This window comes from Sceloporus occidentalis, unplaced genomic scaffold, assembly GCF_023333645.1.
Source record: "Sceloporus occidentalis isolate IW3139 unplaced genomic scaffold, rSceOcc1.0.p SCAF_1, whole genome shotgun sequence".
NCBI lineage: Eukaryota > Metazoa > Chordata > Lepidosauria > Squamata > Phrynosomatidae > Sceloporus > Sceloporus occidentalis.
This window is the reverse complement of record NW_028316981.1, coordinates 61662767-61678532: the sequence shown is the minus strand read 5'-3', so window position 1 is coordinate 61678532 and position 15766 is coordinate 61662767. Positions and strand designations below refer to the sequence as shown.

The window sequence follows — 15766 nt, the reverse complement described above, 5'->3', positions numbered from 1 at the left end:
CTATAAGAATAGAGGAAAAGTATAAAGATTAAAGGCCAACAATTTAACTTAGTGCTTTTGTGGATTATTTGGTTAGGTTTCCTTTGGGGGGGGGGCAGGTATTTGTTTTTGGAAAACCCAGTTGATTAGGCTGAAAACATTTTTAAAAGTTATGGTGACCTGGTGGGTTTTCAAGTCAATAAAATCAAGATGATGATGTCCCTTAAAAATATGATAAAAGAACAGCAGAAAATGATGAAAACTGGGTTTAAATTTGAGAAATGGATTAAATATCTGGGACTTAATATTTCAAACAGTGATTCAAAACTATTTCAAAATAACTATATAAATATTTTGAGTGATATTAAGCATGATTTACAAAGATGGAGTAAAGTTGCCATCGAGAAGTAGTAATTTAGTGATTAAAATGAAGGTATTCCTAAGATAATATTTATGTTTCAGACCTTACTGATTTTGGCAAATGATATTCTCTTTAAAGCATGGCAGAAAGATATTTCAAATTTCATTTGGCAAGGTAAAAAAAACCCAACAGTTAAATTTAAAGTTTTGCAGGATGAAAAACTAAGAGGTGTTATACTGAGGGGGAAAGTTATGGTGTGGATATTCTTCTGACCCCGATGAGTATCTGTGAATCCTACCCTCTATTTGCCAATACTGTGAATAAAACAATGAGAATTGTCCAATGGGGAATAAGGAATAAATACTTATTATTTCCATTTATATCACTTTAAAATCTTAACATTAAATTACATTTGCTGACATACCTTTGAGCTCTTCTTCTTTCACTTTTCTTAACACATTTGATGAGACAGCAAGTTAAAAAAGCCATAGACATCAGTAGAATAATGGCACAGCTCACAATGGAGGCTATCACTGCAACTTTAAAACCAAAGGTTTCATATCTGGATATAGCTGAAAGAAAGCAAACGGTGTCATAAAGTGACATCTGCATTGTTATCTTACCTCTTCACACTCCTGCTAATACATTCCTCACTTTAGTATGGAAGAGGTTTGGCTTCATTTCGGTGTAGAAACATCTCTGTGTAGACTGTTTAGATGTGTCCTATTTATAAATGAGCAATGAAATCTTCCCAAAGAACTTGGCATAGCAATTAATCCAGCACAAGTGTTGTTTTTTAAAAGGGGAGAAAAAGGAAAGGAAAGGATACTTTTTCAGTTGCAACACACGGCCAGCATCAAGGAATAGCATTCTGAGGCAACTTGCTTAGGACTTTACCATACAAGGTTAAAAGTGGAATTTTAATAGGATAAAAACACCTTTGGCTGGTGCTTATCAAAAGACATTATGTCCATCCTGCTGCCACTGTTACTGTAGTGTACCTTTTCACTGATGGGCAAAACCCATCAATGAGCTCTAAATCACACTATTATAGTGCAGCTGCACTGGAGCAAAAATCTCTTCGCTTCAATTCTGGCATTACTACAGTTATGTGGTAGGATGTGGCAGGATGTGGCCAGATTCTCCTCCTCTCCCCTCCTCCTATTCGTTATTTCAAAGCACGATAACTATTATGCCTGTCATGATTTTTTAAAGACCCACTGTCACCCTCCAGAGCTCCCTAGAGGCTCCACAACCACCCCTCCATTGTTGCTGCCTGTACATTTGTCCTCTCCAAGTAACTGAGCAGTAAGAAGAGGAGGAAGATGTTACTTCCATGAGCTTTCTCTTTATTGTGGACAGTGGGAAAGATTAAGCCCTGAGAAAGAGAACTTGGAAATGTTTTATTGGACTACAACACCCAGAATCCCTAAACCAGCATAAGCACTGGCCAAACTGGCTGGAGAATTATGCAGCTGTAATCCAAAAAGATTTTCCCCCCAAGATGGCTTATGAATTCTTTACAGCAGCTGTTGCTATCAGCTCCTTTTTTTTTGCCTGTCATTCATTAAGCTAGATACATAACCATAGTTCTGCACAGTAAGCAAAGAAAGGTGAATGGGGGCAAGCCATTTAATCCTGGGTCATTTTAAAATAAGATGTGAATCTGCTTCAAATTTATTAAGGTTTTATAGTGCTCTTGACACATTGCAGCTGAAAACCTAGGCCTTGGTTTTGAGTTTTCTTCCCCTATTTAGCTATTGTCATTGTTGGAGGGGGGGCTCCAAATGAAAAGAACCTTGTGTTGTTGCCATTTGAGCCTTATTTATCAATGAGTAGCTGTTTCTCTCTACTATCCACACACAGGTAATTGCACTCTAGCAAACTATCCATGTTCTTAGGAGAGCCGTCATTTTTCAAAAGCTGAAGAAGGAAGGGGATTGTGTAGTAGGTGGGGGGAGGGAGCGATGAATACTTACGCTTGCATGCAGGAATGTCTGCTGTCCATTGGGTACTATTGCCTTTCCAGATACATGTGACAACTCCTTGTCCAACCAGTTGGTGTTCTGCAGAACACCGGAATGTAATTACTGTGCCCACGGTGGTACCATTGCCATGGATAATCTCTGATACGCCAAGGTGAGGTGGAAATATTTGGCTACATTGTCCTATTGCAAGAAAAAGAGAAGGGGGAAACAGTTGCTATTACCTATCCTGGTAGTACCACAAGATTAAAGAATGCAGCAGATTGCTTAAAGGTGTAAACCAGGGCCTTGACTTACTGGATGTATATTTGAGCACAGACAGACATTCACTAGATAGATATAAGCAGCCTTTCCAACATCTGTTTCCACTTTTACAATAGGGGTTAATTGTGTTGGCCTACATTACAGTCCTGATGTAAAGATTATTCAGATAATGTATATGGAGTGTTTTACATGTTTGAAATGTGCTACATAAATGCTAAGCAGGAGATGAAGCAGAAGATTTACAAGTTCTGCATCTATAGTATGACGAGTAAACAAGCTAACTGGATTGGTAGTGCAGAACTACCAAACTTGAGATAGTCTGAACTATATGTTGCTTCCTCTTCACTGAGGGAAGAGGTCCTGGCCCCATATTTCATGTCTTAAACCAAAACCATTTGCATTATGCCAAGGATTTCCATATCTGAATTAATGAAGACTTCATTCCTAGGTGTACATTCACATCAAAAATAATTTAAATGCTTCATGTTGCTACAGCATAATGCTTAAAAATTATAGCATACTTTTCATGGACTAATTAAACAAGCAGCAAAATAACAGAGATACTAATATGACACTACTTAATATTAACATCAAAATATCATGTTTTTAAAGGCTGCAGCCCTATGCACATTTTCCTGGGAGTAGCCCACTGAGATTACAGAAACATACTCCAGAATTAACATGCACAGCTTGCAGTGGGTGAAAGTAGAATAAAGTTTAACAAATCTTTAGTTGGAACAGACTCAGCAGTATTACGGCAGTTTAGTTTATTTGGAGATTTATCTGTACTGTAACCACTAATTTGTTCATATTAGGGTACATTACAAACTAGTGTGTTTTCTCATACACTCCAACAATCCTGATTTGGTAGAGATGGTCATGATTCATTCTCTATTGTCTCGTTTAAGTTTATCGCATATCATTTTCAGACCATTCTGGGCATGGGATGGGGTTGGCATGGAACGGGTGAGAATGGGTGTTACTGCACAGGAGAATGAAGAACAATTTTGAACCATTTTTCTCAGCTACCATATGGATGTGGAATAGCTTGGGGACTCCTGGCAGCATCAGTGGTGTTCTCCTGTGCAATAACACCCATTCTCACCCCTTCTGTGCCAATCCCATCCCATGCCCAGAATGGTCTGGAAATGGCGTGTGATAAACTTAATTGTTTCAACTACTTCTGAAATACCCAAATTTCTCTCTCCTCCCTTCTTTCTTCACCTCCTTATCTACTTTCCTCCATTATTTTTACAATACTTCAATTGCTGCAAAATGACTTCAAAATGCCAGAGTACCGTGCGCCCTTTTTTAACGCGGGGGATCCATTCTGGACCCCTCGCATGAAAAAAAAATGTATGCTCAAGCCCCATTGAAAGTAATGGGGCTTGTGCATGCGACGGTGATGTGGTGGCACTGCGGCACTGCGCACGCGCCTCAGGCACACACCCCATTCATCTAAATGGGATGCGCCGCCCTGTGCACCCCACGGACTCCCGCGCTGCCCCTTGCGCCCTGCATGCTCCCGTGCAGCTCCCGTGGGACTCCCTCATGGCTTTCAGCATATGCTGAAAGCCGTGTGTAGTACGTCCGCGTATAACGCGGGCACACTATAGTTTGCACACAGCTAACACAATGTGGGGAAAAGAGACAAAGGAACTGAGTCTTGCCCTTCCCAGTAGGCTAAGGTAAAAGCTAAGTACTACAGGCTCTATTAGCTTATCTGTCTTCCATGTTAGTAAATTTTGTTAACTTGACCACACTCTGATGCTGCTTGGCCATGTGTGTCCTGGTTTTCACCTGTGAAATGTTGGAGCCTATATTTTCCTCCCATGTTCTGCATGGCAGGAGGGTGGACTGGATGGCCTTTCTGTGATTCTATGTGCAGCTTAAACAGCAAGAATAACTGAACAAGCCTAATGGCCAAAGTTATTTAGATCTGGTTTTATATTGAATTTTTTTAGACCCTGCCTGTTTTCCTGACTTAATGGGATTTGAGTATTTTGAATCTTGAGTATTTTGACTCAATAGCACTGAAGTCTTCAGTTGCAACATAATGTGTTAATAACCAATGCTCTAAAAATGTGTAGGAACACCATTCCGAGTAACAAAAAGCATGAGAGTTCAATTGGTTCCAATGTATTATGAAATTGAAAAGCATCTTGATTTTTCTCAACCCTGTTATACACGGGACTTACTTTATATACTCATGTATAAATCTAGAAATTTTAGTCAAAAAAATTGACACACACACCAAACCTGGGTCGAGTTATCTATGGCTCAATGTAAATACTGTACTTTAACTCTTATTTAAAAAGGGAACCATTCCTGGTGTCCTGGAAGTACTGACCCCACCCCCCACCCCCCTTACTCTCAACCATCCAGCCTTTAGGGTAAGCCCAGACAGTTATGCCTGCCAGAATTTTGTTAAGTTCTTTGGCATCGTTTTCCTTGGCTTCATCATTTAGATCCTTTGTTGCATGCCCCTAAGGGCTCATTTCCACTATCAAAAAAAATCAAATCGCTGAGCGAATTAAATAACCCTCGTTCCCATTTGAAACCGGTTCCTGTCGCGATGTGATCGAATCTGTCATGATGAAGCGAGGCAAAGGCAAAAGAACTGGTTATTTTTCAGGCACTAGCTTAAAAGAGGTTCTTTTGAAAAAACACGATTCCAAAGAGTGTTCAGCAAGTGGGAACAACAAATTGGAATTGCAGCATTCTGGAAGGGAGGGACAAATGGCAGAGGGGTGTTTACCATCCCTCCCTATTTTTTGGAGATGTCATTCCTCCACGTCCCCCCCCCCCCCCCAGTGCTGTCTTGTCATTTATTGGTGTGACTTTTGGTTCCTTTTTTAAAATAAATTAAATTAAATTAAACGAATTGATTAAGCAACAGAATGGTTTAGCAACTACTTGCAAAGGTGCTAAACCACTCTATCACTTAATCAATTAATTGTATTTACAAAAAGAAAGAAAGAAAGAAAGAAAGAAAGAAAGAAAAGAAAAGATGCCCTGTCCTCCTCCCTACAAGCCTCCCTGGATGCCGGTGCCCTCCCTCTCCACGGCTCCCTGGATCCCGGTACCCTCCTTCCCAAGGCTCCCTGGGTCCCTCCTCCTCCTCCTCCTCTTCCTCAGTTGGGACCTAAGCCCCCACCTTTTCCTCCCCCCCCCCCCGCCAGAGCCTTCATCCCCTCTTCCTTCTCCCCCAGGTCACTGACCCTTCCTCCTGCCTCCCACTCCTCCTCCTCCTCCTGCCTCTTTCTTCCTCTTCCTCCCACTTGAGCCACTCTGACCTTCTGACCCTTCAGCATCCGCATCTCTCTTGAGCATCACACTCTCTCAGCCTCCCTTCCCCCCAATTTCTAAGCCGGCAGCTGCTTACGTCATAGATGACTGACAAGGAATGCTGAAGCAGCACTGCCAGTGGGAATGACAATTGAGGCAAATTAAATCACTTGGACTGGTGTAAGGAAAAGATCTCCTTTGATACTAGGATTTTTTTTAGAATCGCTTTCAAACCCAGGGCAGAAGCGAATCACGAAGCAATTCATCCTGCCAGTGGAAACAACCCCTAAGTTTTACCGTTGACTTATACATGGGTCATATTAAAATATATAATTTTGGCCCCCAAATCTGTCCTGGACTTATACCTGAGGTTGACTTATAGTCAAAGATATATGGTAATTCCTGGTAAGTGTGTACTGGATTACAGTCTTAAGCTTTATTTAATGCACTTTAAAATGGCTTATTAACTAATAATTGTACATTTAACCAATTAAATTAATAACTTAATTTATATCCTCCCTTTCTCCTAGCATGAAACCCAAAGCAGCTTACAACATATTTTAACACTATCAGTTTGTTTTAGAACTATATAACTAATATTTGGATAGTATAATTAGTTTGTGTTTCAGCATTAGTCATTTATTCTTTGTCCTTAACCTATCCTTAATCTCTCTGAGGACCACCTTGAGATGTTTGAAGCCAGATTTTTCAGTGCTGTTTGTGAATGTGTTAATATAGTCAAAGGTTTTTATAATCAGTTTTAAAATAGGCTTTATTTTAATTAGGCTAATTCTCTCAAATTTGTAAGCCACCCTGATTGCATCTTGTAGAGGGGCAGGATATAAATAAATTTTATTATTATTATAATTATTAAATTGTTATTTTGCAAGACAGGACAAAAATACTTCTGATCCATAAGTTCTGGGATAAAAATCAAATGAGTGGATGGATGGATAGATGGATGCATGCATGCATGCTTAAAACAAGCTCCAACATAGTTTCCCAATTTCTGGATTTCATTTTTCCATGACCTCACTGCTTTCCACCCCACCCACTCCAAATCTTGTGTGGGTATGTACATGGGGATGGGGAAATACTCTGTGTACAGCTGCCAATTTAAGTTAACATTTTATGCAAGTGATAAAATGGACTCTAGTCCAGAAAAGCATAAACCACAATAAACGTGTTAGTCTTTAGCCCTGCGGGTTTGAACTCACAACGTTGTGGCTACAGGACTGGCATTTAATCACTGCAACACCAGGGCTCCTTATGGGCTCAGTATGCTCTGGTTGCACAATCCAGAGACATAGCAATGTTAGTCTGGAAAATCAGTATGCAAAGGGATCTTATAGCACCTTTGAGTCTAACAGAAATAAAGAAACTGGCAGCATAAGCATGCATCTGAGGAAGTAGGTTCAAGTCTATGAAAGCTCATTCTGCCAGCTTTTTTTCTTTCACTTAGGCTGCATCTGCCCTGCAGAAATAATAGAGGCTGACATCACTTTAACTGCCAAGGCTCAATGCTGTGGAATTCTGGGAATTGTACTTTTGTGAAACTTTTAGCCTCCTCTGGTGCCACAACAAACTACACTGCCCAGGATTCGATAGCACTGAGCCACTGTATTTAAAGTGGTCCCAGTCTGTATTATTTCTGCAATATGGATGCAGCCACACTGTCTCATTAAGTCTCAAAGATGCTACAAAATCCCTTTGTATGCTCTGGTTGCAAGTCCATAAATAAGAACAAATATAACAGAGAAAGTAGGTTACCGCAAAAGGCTGTGTAACCAGCAAGCTGCTTGCACAGCTAATGTTTCCTGTCTCCTCTTCTGCCTTGTAAACCGCTCTTCTTTGTTGGGGTAAAAAGCCTCTCTTAGGATTCAGTAAATATACAACCAAAAAGGAGCTGCAAATATACCTCAAATGAGCCTGCTACCATGATTCTTAAAGTAGGGAAATTACAAAAAGCCTCCTGAAATGTACCTCCCAACATGGTTTACAGCGTATTTCAAAACAATGATAAAATATGCAAGACATAAGTTGTAAGTAATTTTAAAAGAGCATAGTTAGCACAGCACACAATTAAAATTTCAATTAAAACAGCCAAAAGCTTCAGTTCCAGTGCTTTAAAATATAGCATCATTCCATGGCTATTTTAGAAACAGCATTAAAACAATAATCATGTTGTAAAAATTTAAATATGCGTGAAAATTTTAAAAAATCCAACTCTGTCAAAGTTTGAGGAATCTATTATGATTTCCTGATGAATTACGGCACATGTCCCCTTTTACTTCTTGTTTGATATTTTGACTTTTCTGCTTGAAATATTGGACACTGCAACCTCTGTCAGATGTTGAGGCTTCAACCATAATTTTCTGAAGTTTTATGGTTCTCCCTTTTGCTTCTAGCAAGCCCCTTTCCATGTGGAATTTTAACTTGAAATTCAGCATTGCCACTTGGACAACAACCAAAAACACTCTTGACAGTGACAGCAATTTTTTTAGGTGTCTAGCAGGATGGGTTATGGCTCCTACAGACATTTTATTTTGACTGTAGTGACAGCACCTTCACACACAGCCAGATGAGGATGCTACAAGGAGTCTTTCGAGCCTAGCACTATAATTTGACCTGGAAAATCACCTCTGTTGTGGCAGAAGCATTTTTCCTGGCCACTCGTTTCATAGGTCCAACACACACTGTAGAAATAATCCAGTTTGAGACCACTTTAACTGCCATGGCTCAATGCTAAGAAACTCTGTGAAGTGTACATTTGTGAGACATTCAACCTTCTCTGTCAGAGAGCTCTAGTGTCACAGCAAACTACAAATTTCAGGATTCCCTAGAACTGAACCAGGCAGTCAAAGCAGTCTCAAACTGGATTATTTCTGCAATGTGGTTTAGACCATAGTTTCTGGTCCTTAGTAGTCTCCAAGCCAAGCATTTAGCAAATGGCTGGCTATATGTAGAACTATATGTGTGAGGAGGAAATAATTGCCTCCTTCTCCTACTGGAAAAGTCAAAGGGTGCACTCTTAGGTGCTGCCACTTCTTCTTCATTTTCTTCCTTCTGTTGCTGAGCTACATAGGTATGGGGGTACACCATCTAGCTGTGTATAAAGGTGGTGTCACTATGATCATAGCCCAATGCTGAAACCACACCACCATGCTGGCTCTAGGGCCGGGGAGACGTTTGCTGTTGTGTACCTTAAAATCATTTCTGACTTGTGGCATCCCAATGTAGAATGTGGAAGAGGCTTTTCACTTCTTGCTTCACGCAGTAGGTGAGCTTCGTTTGAAGGTTTGAACTGGGAAAGCTTTCTGACTCTGAATTGTCCAACGACAGACAAAAAGTCCCCATCCCCTTGATATTGAAAAAGGACAGCAGGAGAAAGACAGAAATAATTTTTTGTGTGGAAGGATGAGTGACCTGTTATTGATCAAAACAAAATCTGGATTGAGCCTCTGCTTAGAAGCATTTCACTCCTTTTTCTTAACACACATCCATGCTCCTGATGCATTACTTTGCCCCAATGTGAGAATTGTAAAGTCCTAGTTTTAAATAGGCAGTAGGTGATATGATAGCCCTGTTTAAATATTTGAAAGGATGTCATATTGAGGAGGGAGCAAGCTTGTTTTCTGCTGCTCCAGAGAACAGGACCCGGAACAATGGATGCAAGCTACAGGAAAAGAGATTCCACCTGAACATTAGGAGGAACTTCCTGACAGCAAGGGCTGTTCGACAGTGGAATGCACTTCCTCGGAAGGTGATAGAGTCTCCTTCCTTGGAGGTCTTTAAACAGAGGCTGGATGGCCATCTGTCAGGGATGCTTTGATTTGGATTTCCTGCATGGCAGGGGGTTGGACTGGATGGCCCTAGTGGTCTCTTCCAACTCTACGATTCTATGATTCTATGATTCTATGATTCTATCACCTCTTAACCTTCTTTTCTCCAGGCTAAACATCCCCAGCTCCCTAAGTCGTTCCTCATAGGGCATGGTTTCCAGACCCTTCACCATTTTTGTCGCCCTCCTTTGGACACGTTCCAGTTTCTCAATGTCCTTTCTGAATTGTGGCGCCCAGAACTGGACACAATATTCTAGGTGGGGCCTGACCAAAGCAGAATACAGTGGCACTATTACTTCTCTTGAGCTAGACACTATACTTTTATTGATGCAGCCTAAAATAGCATTGGCCTTTTTAGCTGCCGCATCACACTGTTCACTCATGTTCAACTTGTGGTCTACTTGGACTCCTAGAGCCCTTTCACACATAGTTTCATTCAGCCAGGTGTCACCCATCCTATATGTTGGAGACTTGAGCCTACTTCCTCAGAGGCATACTTTGCATATGGATTTTCCAGACTAACACAAGATTTTCCAGAATAACACAAATAATATATTTGAATTCTTTCTTTCAGAGGCTACAAGATCCCTTTGTAGTCTACATTATAGTTCTAATATGACAATTGTTAATATTGCTTCAGAAAATTTCATGTTTAATACTTTTAAAGATCAAGGGCCCATTCATACTACACAGTTACTGCAACATGTTTAACTGCCATGCTTCCACTCCATAGAATCCTGGGAATTGCACTTTAGGTAGACTCAGAGACCACTAGTGCCTCTCTAAACTGCAAATCCTAGGATTCTTTAGAATGCAGCCATGGCAGTTAAAGTAGAACCATAGCATTATTATTACATAGTATGAAAGCACCCCAAATTCTCCTCTGGATTTCAATTTTATCCTTGTCCTAAATTCCAGTTGTTGTGACTTTCATACTCATACTATAATTCTCAGGAACAAGTTATAAGAAGTCTGGGATTTAACTGAAGATCATTCATGAAAAAAATGAACACAGGACGGTGTTGTAAATTCACCTTCTTCAGGTTCAACCACCTTTTCAAAGATACTTCTGTTTGAACATTATGACAATATAGTCAATTTATAGCATGTTTATCACTTCATCACACTTTCAAATGTTTAAACCAAATGGAGTTTTAGGTAACAATCTTAATTAGAAGGCTGGATCAAGAACCACAGAGAGTGTCATTATGCAGTCCAAGTTTGTGTATCACAACGTGGGCCAGGAAACCTCCCCTGCTAGCATTTCCATGAAGCACTTGTGTTCAAGTAGAGTTGCCAATCTTCACACAAAGCCTCAGTAGCATAGTTCAGATGGTGTACTAATATAGGACACATACAGTGTTTCTGGCCATAAGGGGCCTAGCTTTCTCTTCAACTCGTGCTACTATTACATTCTAATGGTGCTCATCAAGCTTAGAAAGGCTTAGGGAATAAACCCAGTAAGTCACCCAGATTTCACTTGGACTCTGTCACAGGACTGTACAGATTATATAGTGTGGTGTAGTGGTTTGAGTGCTGGACTGTGACCCTGGGGAGAACAGAGTCTGAATCCCTGCTGGGCCATGGAAATGCTCTGGCTGACCTTGGCCAAATCACATTCTCAACCTCAGAGGAAGGCAAGAGCAAACCCCTTCTGAACAAGTGTTGCCAGGAAAACCCTGTGACAGTTTTGCCTTAGGGTTGTTGTACGTCAGAATGACATGAAGGCACACAACAACAACCATACAATAAAATTACCTCTGGACTATAGTGTGCTTTATGTCTTTCTAATGCTCCCTTCAACACTGAAGATTCTGGCCTGGACAAGGACAGCCAGTGGAAGAGGCAGCGAAGGTCCTTGAGCACTGTGCTGGATAAGTTCCCTTTTTTCTTTTTAGAATGACTATCCTTGCATAAAAATGAGTGAGAAAATGTGAAATGTATGAATCAAAAGAGTGTGCACAGGTCTCTAAAACATCAGCAAAAGACGTGCTCTTTTTTCTGCATGTAATTTCTCTCCTTTTCTTGTGCAGCTGGCCTTCATCTTGATGCTCCCATGAGGGCTGATAACCATTTCTTCACTTATTGAAGATGAGGGTACTGCTTTGATTCCATAACTAAATATCTTCCTCAACAAATAAATTCCTTATCCAGGGCAAAATCTGCCCTCTCTCTCTCTCTCTCTCACACACACACACACACTCACCTCTTGATTTCCCCTCTCCACAGAAATATCTTTCACCAAATCAAGAAGACCTGGGGTTCAGGGATATAGCAGCTGTCTTGCACAAAAAGGGTGCTATGTTCACTGCCAGTCACATCCTGTTTAAGCAGCTTGTCTTCCAATAGTCCTGATTTGGCAGGGACAATCAAAATTAATCATCTGCTGTACTACATTTTGATCTGCTTTTAAACTGTCTCTGTTTCTCTTTCCTTCTCCCACTTTCCCCTTTGTTCTCAGCTTATTTCAGTTGCTGCAACCTGAGTTCAAAGTGCAAATGCAGTTTATACTACATCAATTCAGTAGGAGGGAGAGGAGGGGTGAACTCTTGCCCTTTCCTGTAAACTTAGATGCTAGCAAATTACTGCAACTTCTCCCAAGGTGTGTGTTCTTTCTTACAATTATTCTTTTGTGATCTTTACCACATGCTGATGTTGCTTGGCCACATTATCATATCTGGCACATGATACCTGATTGACTGGGATCAGTCAAGAGAAAACAAAATCAACTTGCTTGTGACACTTAAACAGTAGGGAACTAAGACATGTCATGCAAGCAGCCATAAGTAAATAGAATTAGAGAGGATATTGCACACCCTAAACGTCTACTTCTACATCAAAAAGCAAAGGTAGGAGAGCACTTGGCTCAATTCTAATCATTATTCTCTAGCAGTTCTCACTTATCATTTCTAAATGTGTGGAGCTAACTAAGGTGTTTCTGCAGATCTCCCCAAATGGTACATGGGAACCATCTATAAGAAGCCATATTTTCAGATGGAAGCAATTATGAAAAGAAAAGTTACTTCCTCAGGCTCACAGAAATGATGATGTGTTATCTGGAAATAATATTCCAACAAAGTTCAGCAATTCACAAAGACGTAAATGCACCCAAGTTGCAAAAAATCCCCAAAACTCCAAATCCCAAACTACTTTGAGTTTGTAATCAATCTATAGCTTTCTCATAAAAATTCTAATCTTGTGCACCATTTAAACATCTTGCTGATATATGTATCAAGTCTCAAAAACAACTTTTTCTGGTGAAAATTCTGAGTTCATCTGCCTAGCATGGAAGAGTTGCAGAAATCAATCATGATGGTTGTATTTTTCAGTACATTCTGCTCTTACATAAACAATGAAAAACACCGTATGTAACATAAAATTAAAGTCACTTTTATTATAATAAGTATCTTATTGAAATCTGCAGGACGTTACCAGGTAACAAACAAACAAAGAAACAGTAAGTCTAGACACAATCTAACTACACAATTAAAGTTTTTATTCCCACTGATTTTGATGAAAACAAGTGTACTGAAATCTTTCCCACTGAAATAAGAGAATTGAGAAGCATTTAACTTCAATGACCATTTAACACCTTTTCAAGTGATGACTGCTGATTTCACAGTTTGATATTTATTCAGACAGAAATCTCACTGTTTTAAATGGGACTCCATAATAAAACAAAAGTAGCCTCTGCAGTGAAGTATTGAGATTTTTCCATGCATTTCTAATACTTACCCAGTATGCATTTCTAGTCATCAAAGCATAAATAAGAACTGAAGAACCAACAACCTTTCAAATGTTTTGGCCAGAGCTTGAAAAAGCTACTGCAAATGTTGCAACACTTTTCATTGGGTACATTTATGACTATAACTCCCAGTATCCCCCAGTCATTATGACCAGTGGTTAAAACTGGATGCAGGAATTCTAGGAGTTTTAGTCCAAAACCCTCTATTTGACTTACAGCTCTGAAATCCCACTGGCTAAGTCAGATTGCTCTGATGGGAGACGTTTTAAGGTAACCATTTCAAATAGCCACCAGGAAACAGTATGTACAGTATGTAGAGAGATCTTGTAGTATGAGACTTTGAGACTAACTGAAAGAAATAGATTGGCTGCATGAGCTTTCGTAGACTCCAATGTATTTCCTCAGACGCAGAAGAAGTAGACGTAAGTCTACAAAAGCTCATGCAGACAGCTTCTTTCTTTCAGTTAGTTTCAAAGGTGCTACAAGATCTCTCTACATACTGATTCTACAGATTAACATGGCCATATCTTTGGACTCCAAGTACAGAAGGCCTAAGTGAGCTTCAGCTCTGACATCCCAGAGCCAAGTCAGATTGCTCTGATGAGAGGTGATTTAAGGAAACCAATTCAAATGTTTACCAGGAAATTTGAATGCCTATTCCAAGTACAGAAGGCCTAAATATCAGAATTCTAAATATGTATAGCACAAACGTAAAGACTCCACAATCCTAATTCTGTACTAGTGAGTGAGAGACATTTGACAAATAGATACTATAGACTTGAATTGGGTGGGTTGGGAGAAAAACAGTAATTGATGACTGATTATACATGGTGGATTTGTAATTGATTGACCAGCCAAACCCAAAGGGTGCTCAACAATGGCTCCTTTTCATCCTGGAGAGAAGTGACCAGTGGGGTCCCACAGGGCTCTGTCTTGGGCCCAGTACTATTCAACATCTTTATCAATGACTTTGATGACAGAATTGGGGGCATACTTATCAAATCTGCATGCAGATGACACCAAATTAGGAGGAGTAGCAAATACTTCAGAAGACAGGATCAAAATTCAAAATGTCCTGAACAGACTAGAAAGCTGGGCCAAGACTAACAAAACTAATTTCAACGCGGAGAAATGTAAGGTACTGCACTTAGGGCGGAAAAATGAAATGCACAGATATAGGATGGTGGACACTTGGCTGAATGAAACCATGTGTGAAAGGGATCTATGAGTCCAAGTAGACCACAAGTTGAACATGAGTCAACAGTGCAATGTGGCAACTAAAAAGGCCAATGCAATTTTAGGTTGCATCAATAAAAGTATAGTGACTAGATCAAGGGAAGTAATAGTGCCACTCTATTCTGCCTTGGTCAGGCCCCACTTGGAATACTGTGTCCAGTTCTAGGCACCACAATTCAAAAAGGAAATTGAGAAACTGGAGGAGGGCAACTAAAATGGTGAAGGGTCTGGAAACCATGCCCTATGAGGAAAGACTTAGGGAGCTGGGGATGTTTAGCCTGAAGAAGAGAAGGTTAAGAGGTGATATGACAGCCTTGTTTAAATATTTGAAGGGATGTCATATTAAGGAGGGAGAAAGCTTGTTTTCTGATGCTCCAGAGGACAGGACTCAGAACAATGGATGCAAGCTACAGGAAAACAGATTCCACCTCAATGTTAGGAGGAACTTCCTGACAGTAAGGGCTGTTTGACAGTTGAACACACTCCCTCAGAGAGTGGTGGAGTCTCCTTTCTTGGAGGTCTTTAAACAGAGGCTTGATGGCCATCTGTTGGGTATGCTTTCGTTGGGATTTCATGCATAGCAGGGGGTTGGACTGGATGGCCCTTGTGGCCTCTTCCAACTCTACGATTCTATGATCTGATGATTCTACTGCCACAGCAAAAAGGAGACATTTCATGACACCTGTAACTCCTAGACTGCCAAAAAGAAAAAAAAATTGTAAAAAGCAAAAATCCTATTTTCAGCTATTGAGCTTCTTTTTGTTCTGAAACATATACAGGTTGAATCTCCCTTATCTGAAATGCTTAGGACCAGAAGTGTTTTTGGTTTCAGATTTTTACAATTTTTGTAATACTTATATATGTACATAATGAGGTGTCTTGGAGATGGGACCCAAAGCTAAATACAAAATTCATTTATGTTTTGTATGCACATTATATTACCTGAAGGTAATTTTATTCAATAATTTAAATATTTTTGTGCACAAAACAAAGTTTCTGTACACTAAACCATCAGAAAGGAAAGGTGTCATTCTCTCAGCCACCGATGAGGAAAAAATTGGTTTTT

General features: G+C 40.0%; 1 protein-coding gene across 1 annotated transcript in view; it reads right to left on the bottom strand.

The window, feature by feature from the left end:
* The window catches only part of LOC149321474 (uncharacterized), a 127004-nt gene that overhangs the window by 33223 nt on the left and 78015 nt on the right, over positions 1 to 15766 (bottom strand). The window contains exons 3-4 of the mRNA XM_089513267.1: positions 2320 to 2508; positions 765 to 912 (exon numbers count right to left, since the gene is read on the bottom strand). Of these exons, the coding sequence (XP_089369393.1) occupies positions 765 to 912; positions 2320 to 2508 (337 nt within the window). The remainder of the gene's footprint in view (positions 1 to 764; positions 913 to 2319; positions 2509 to 15766) is intronic.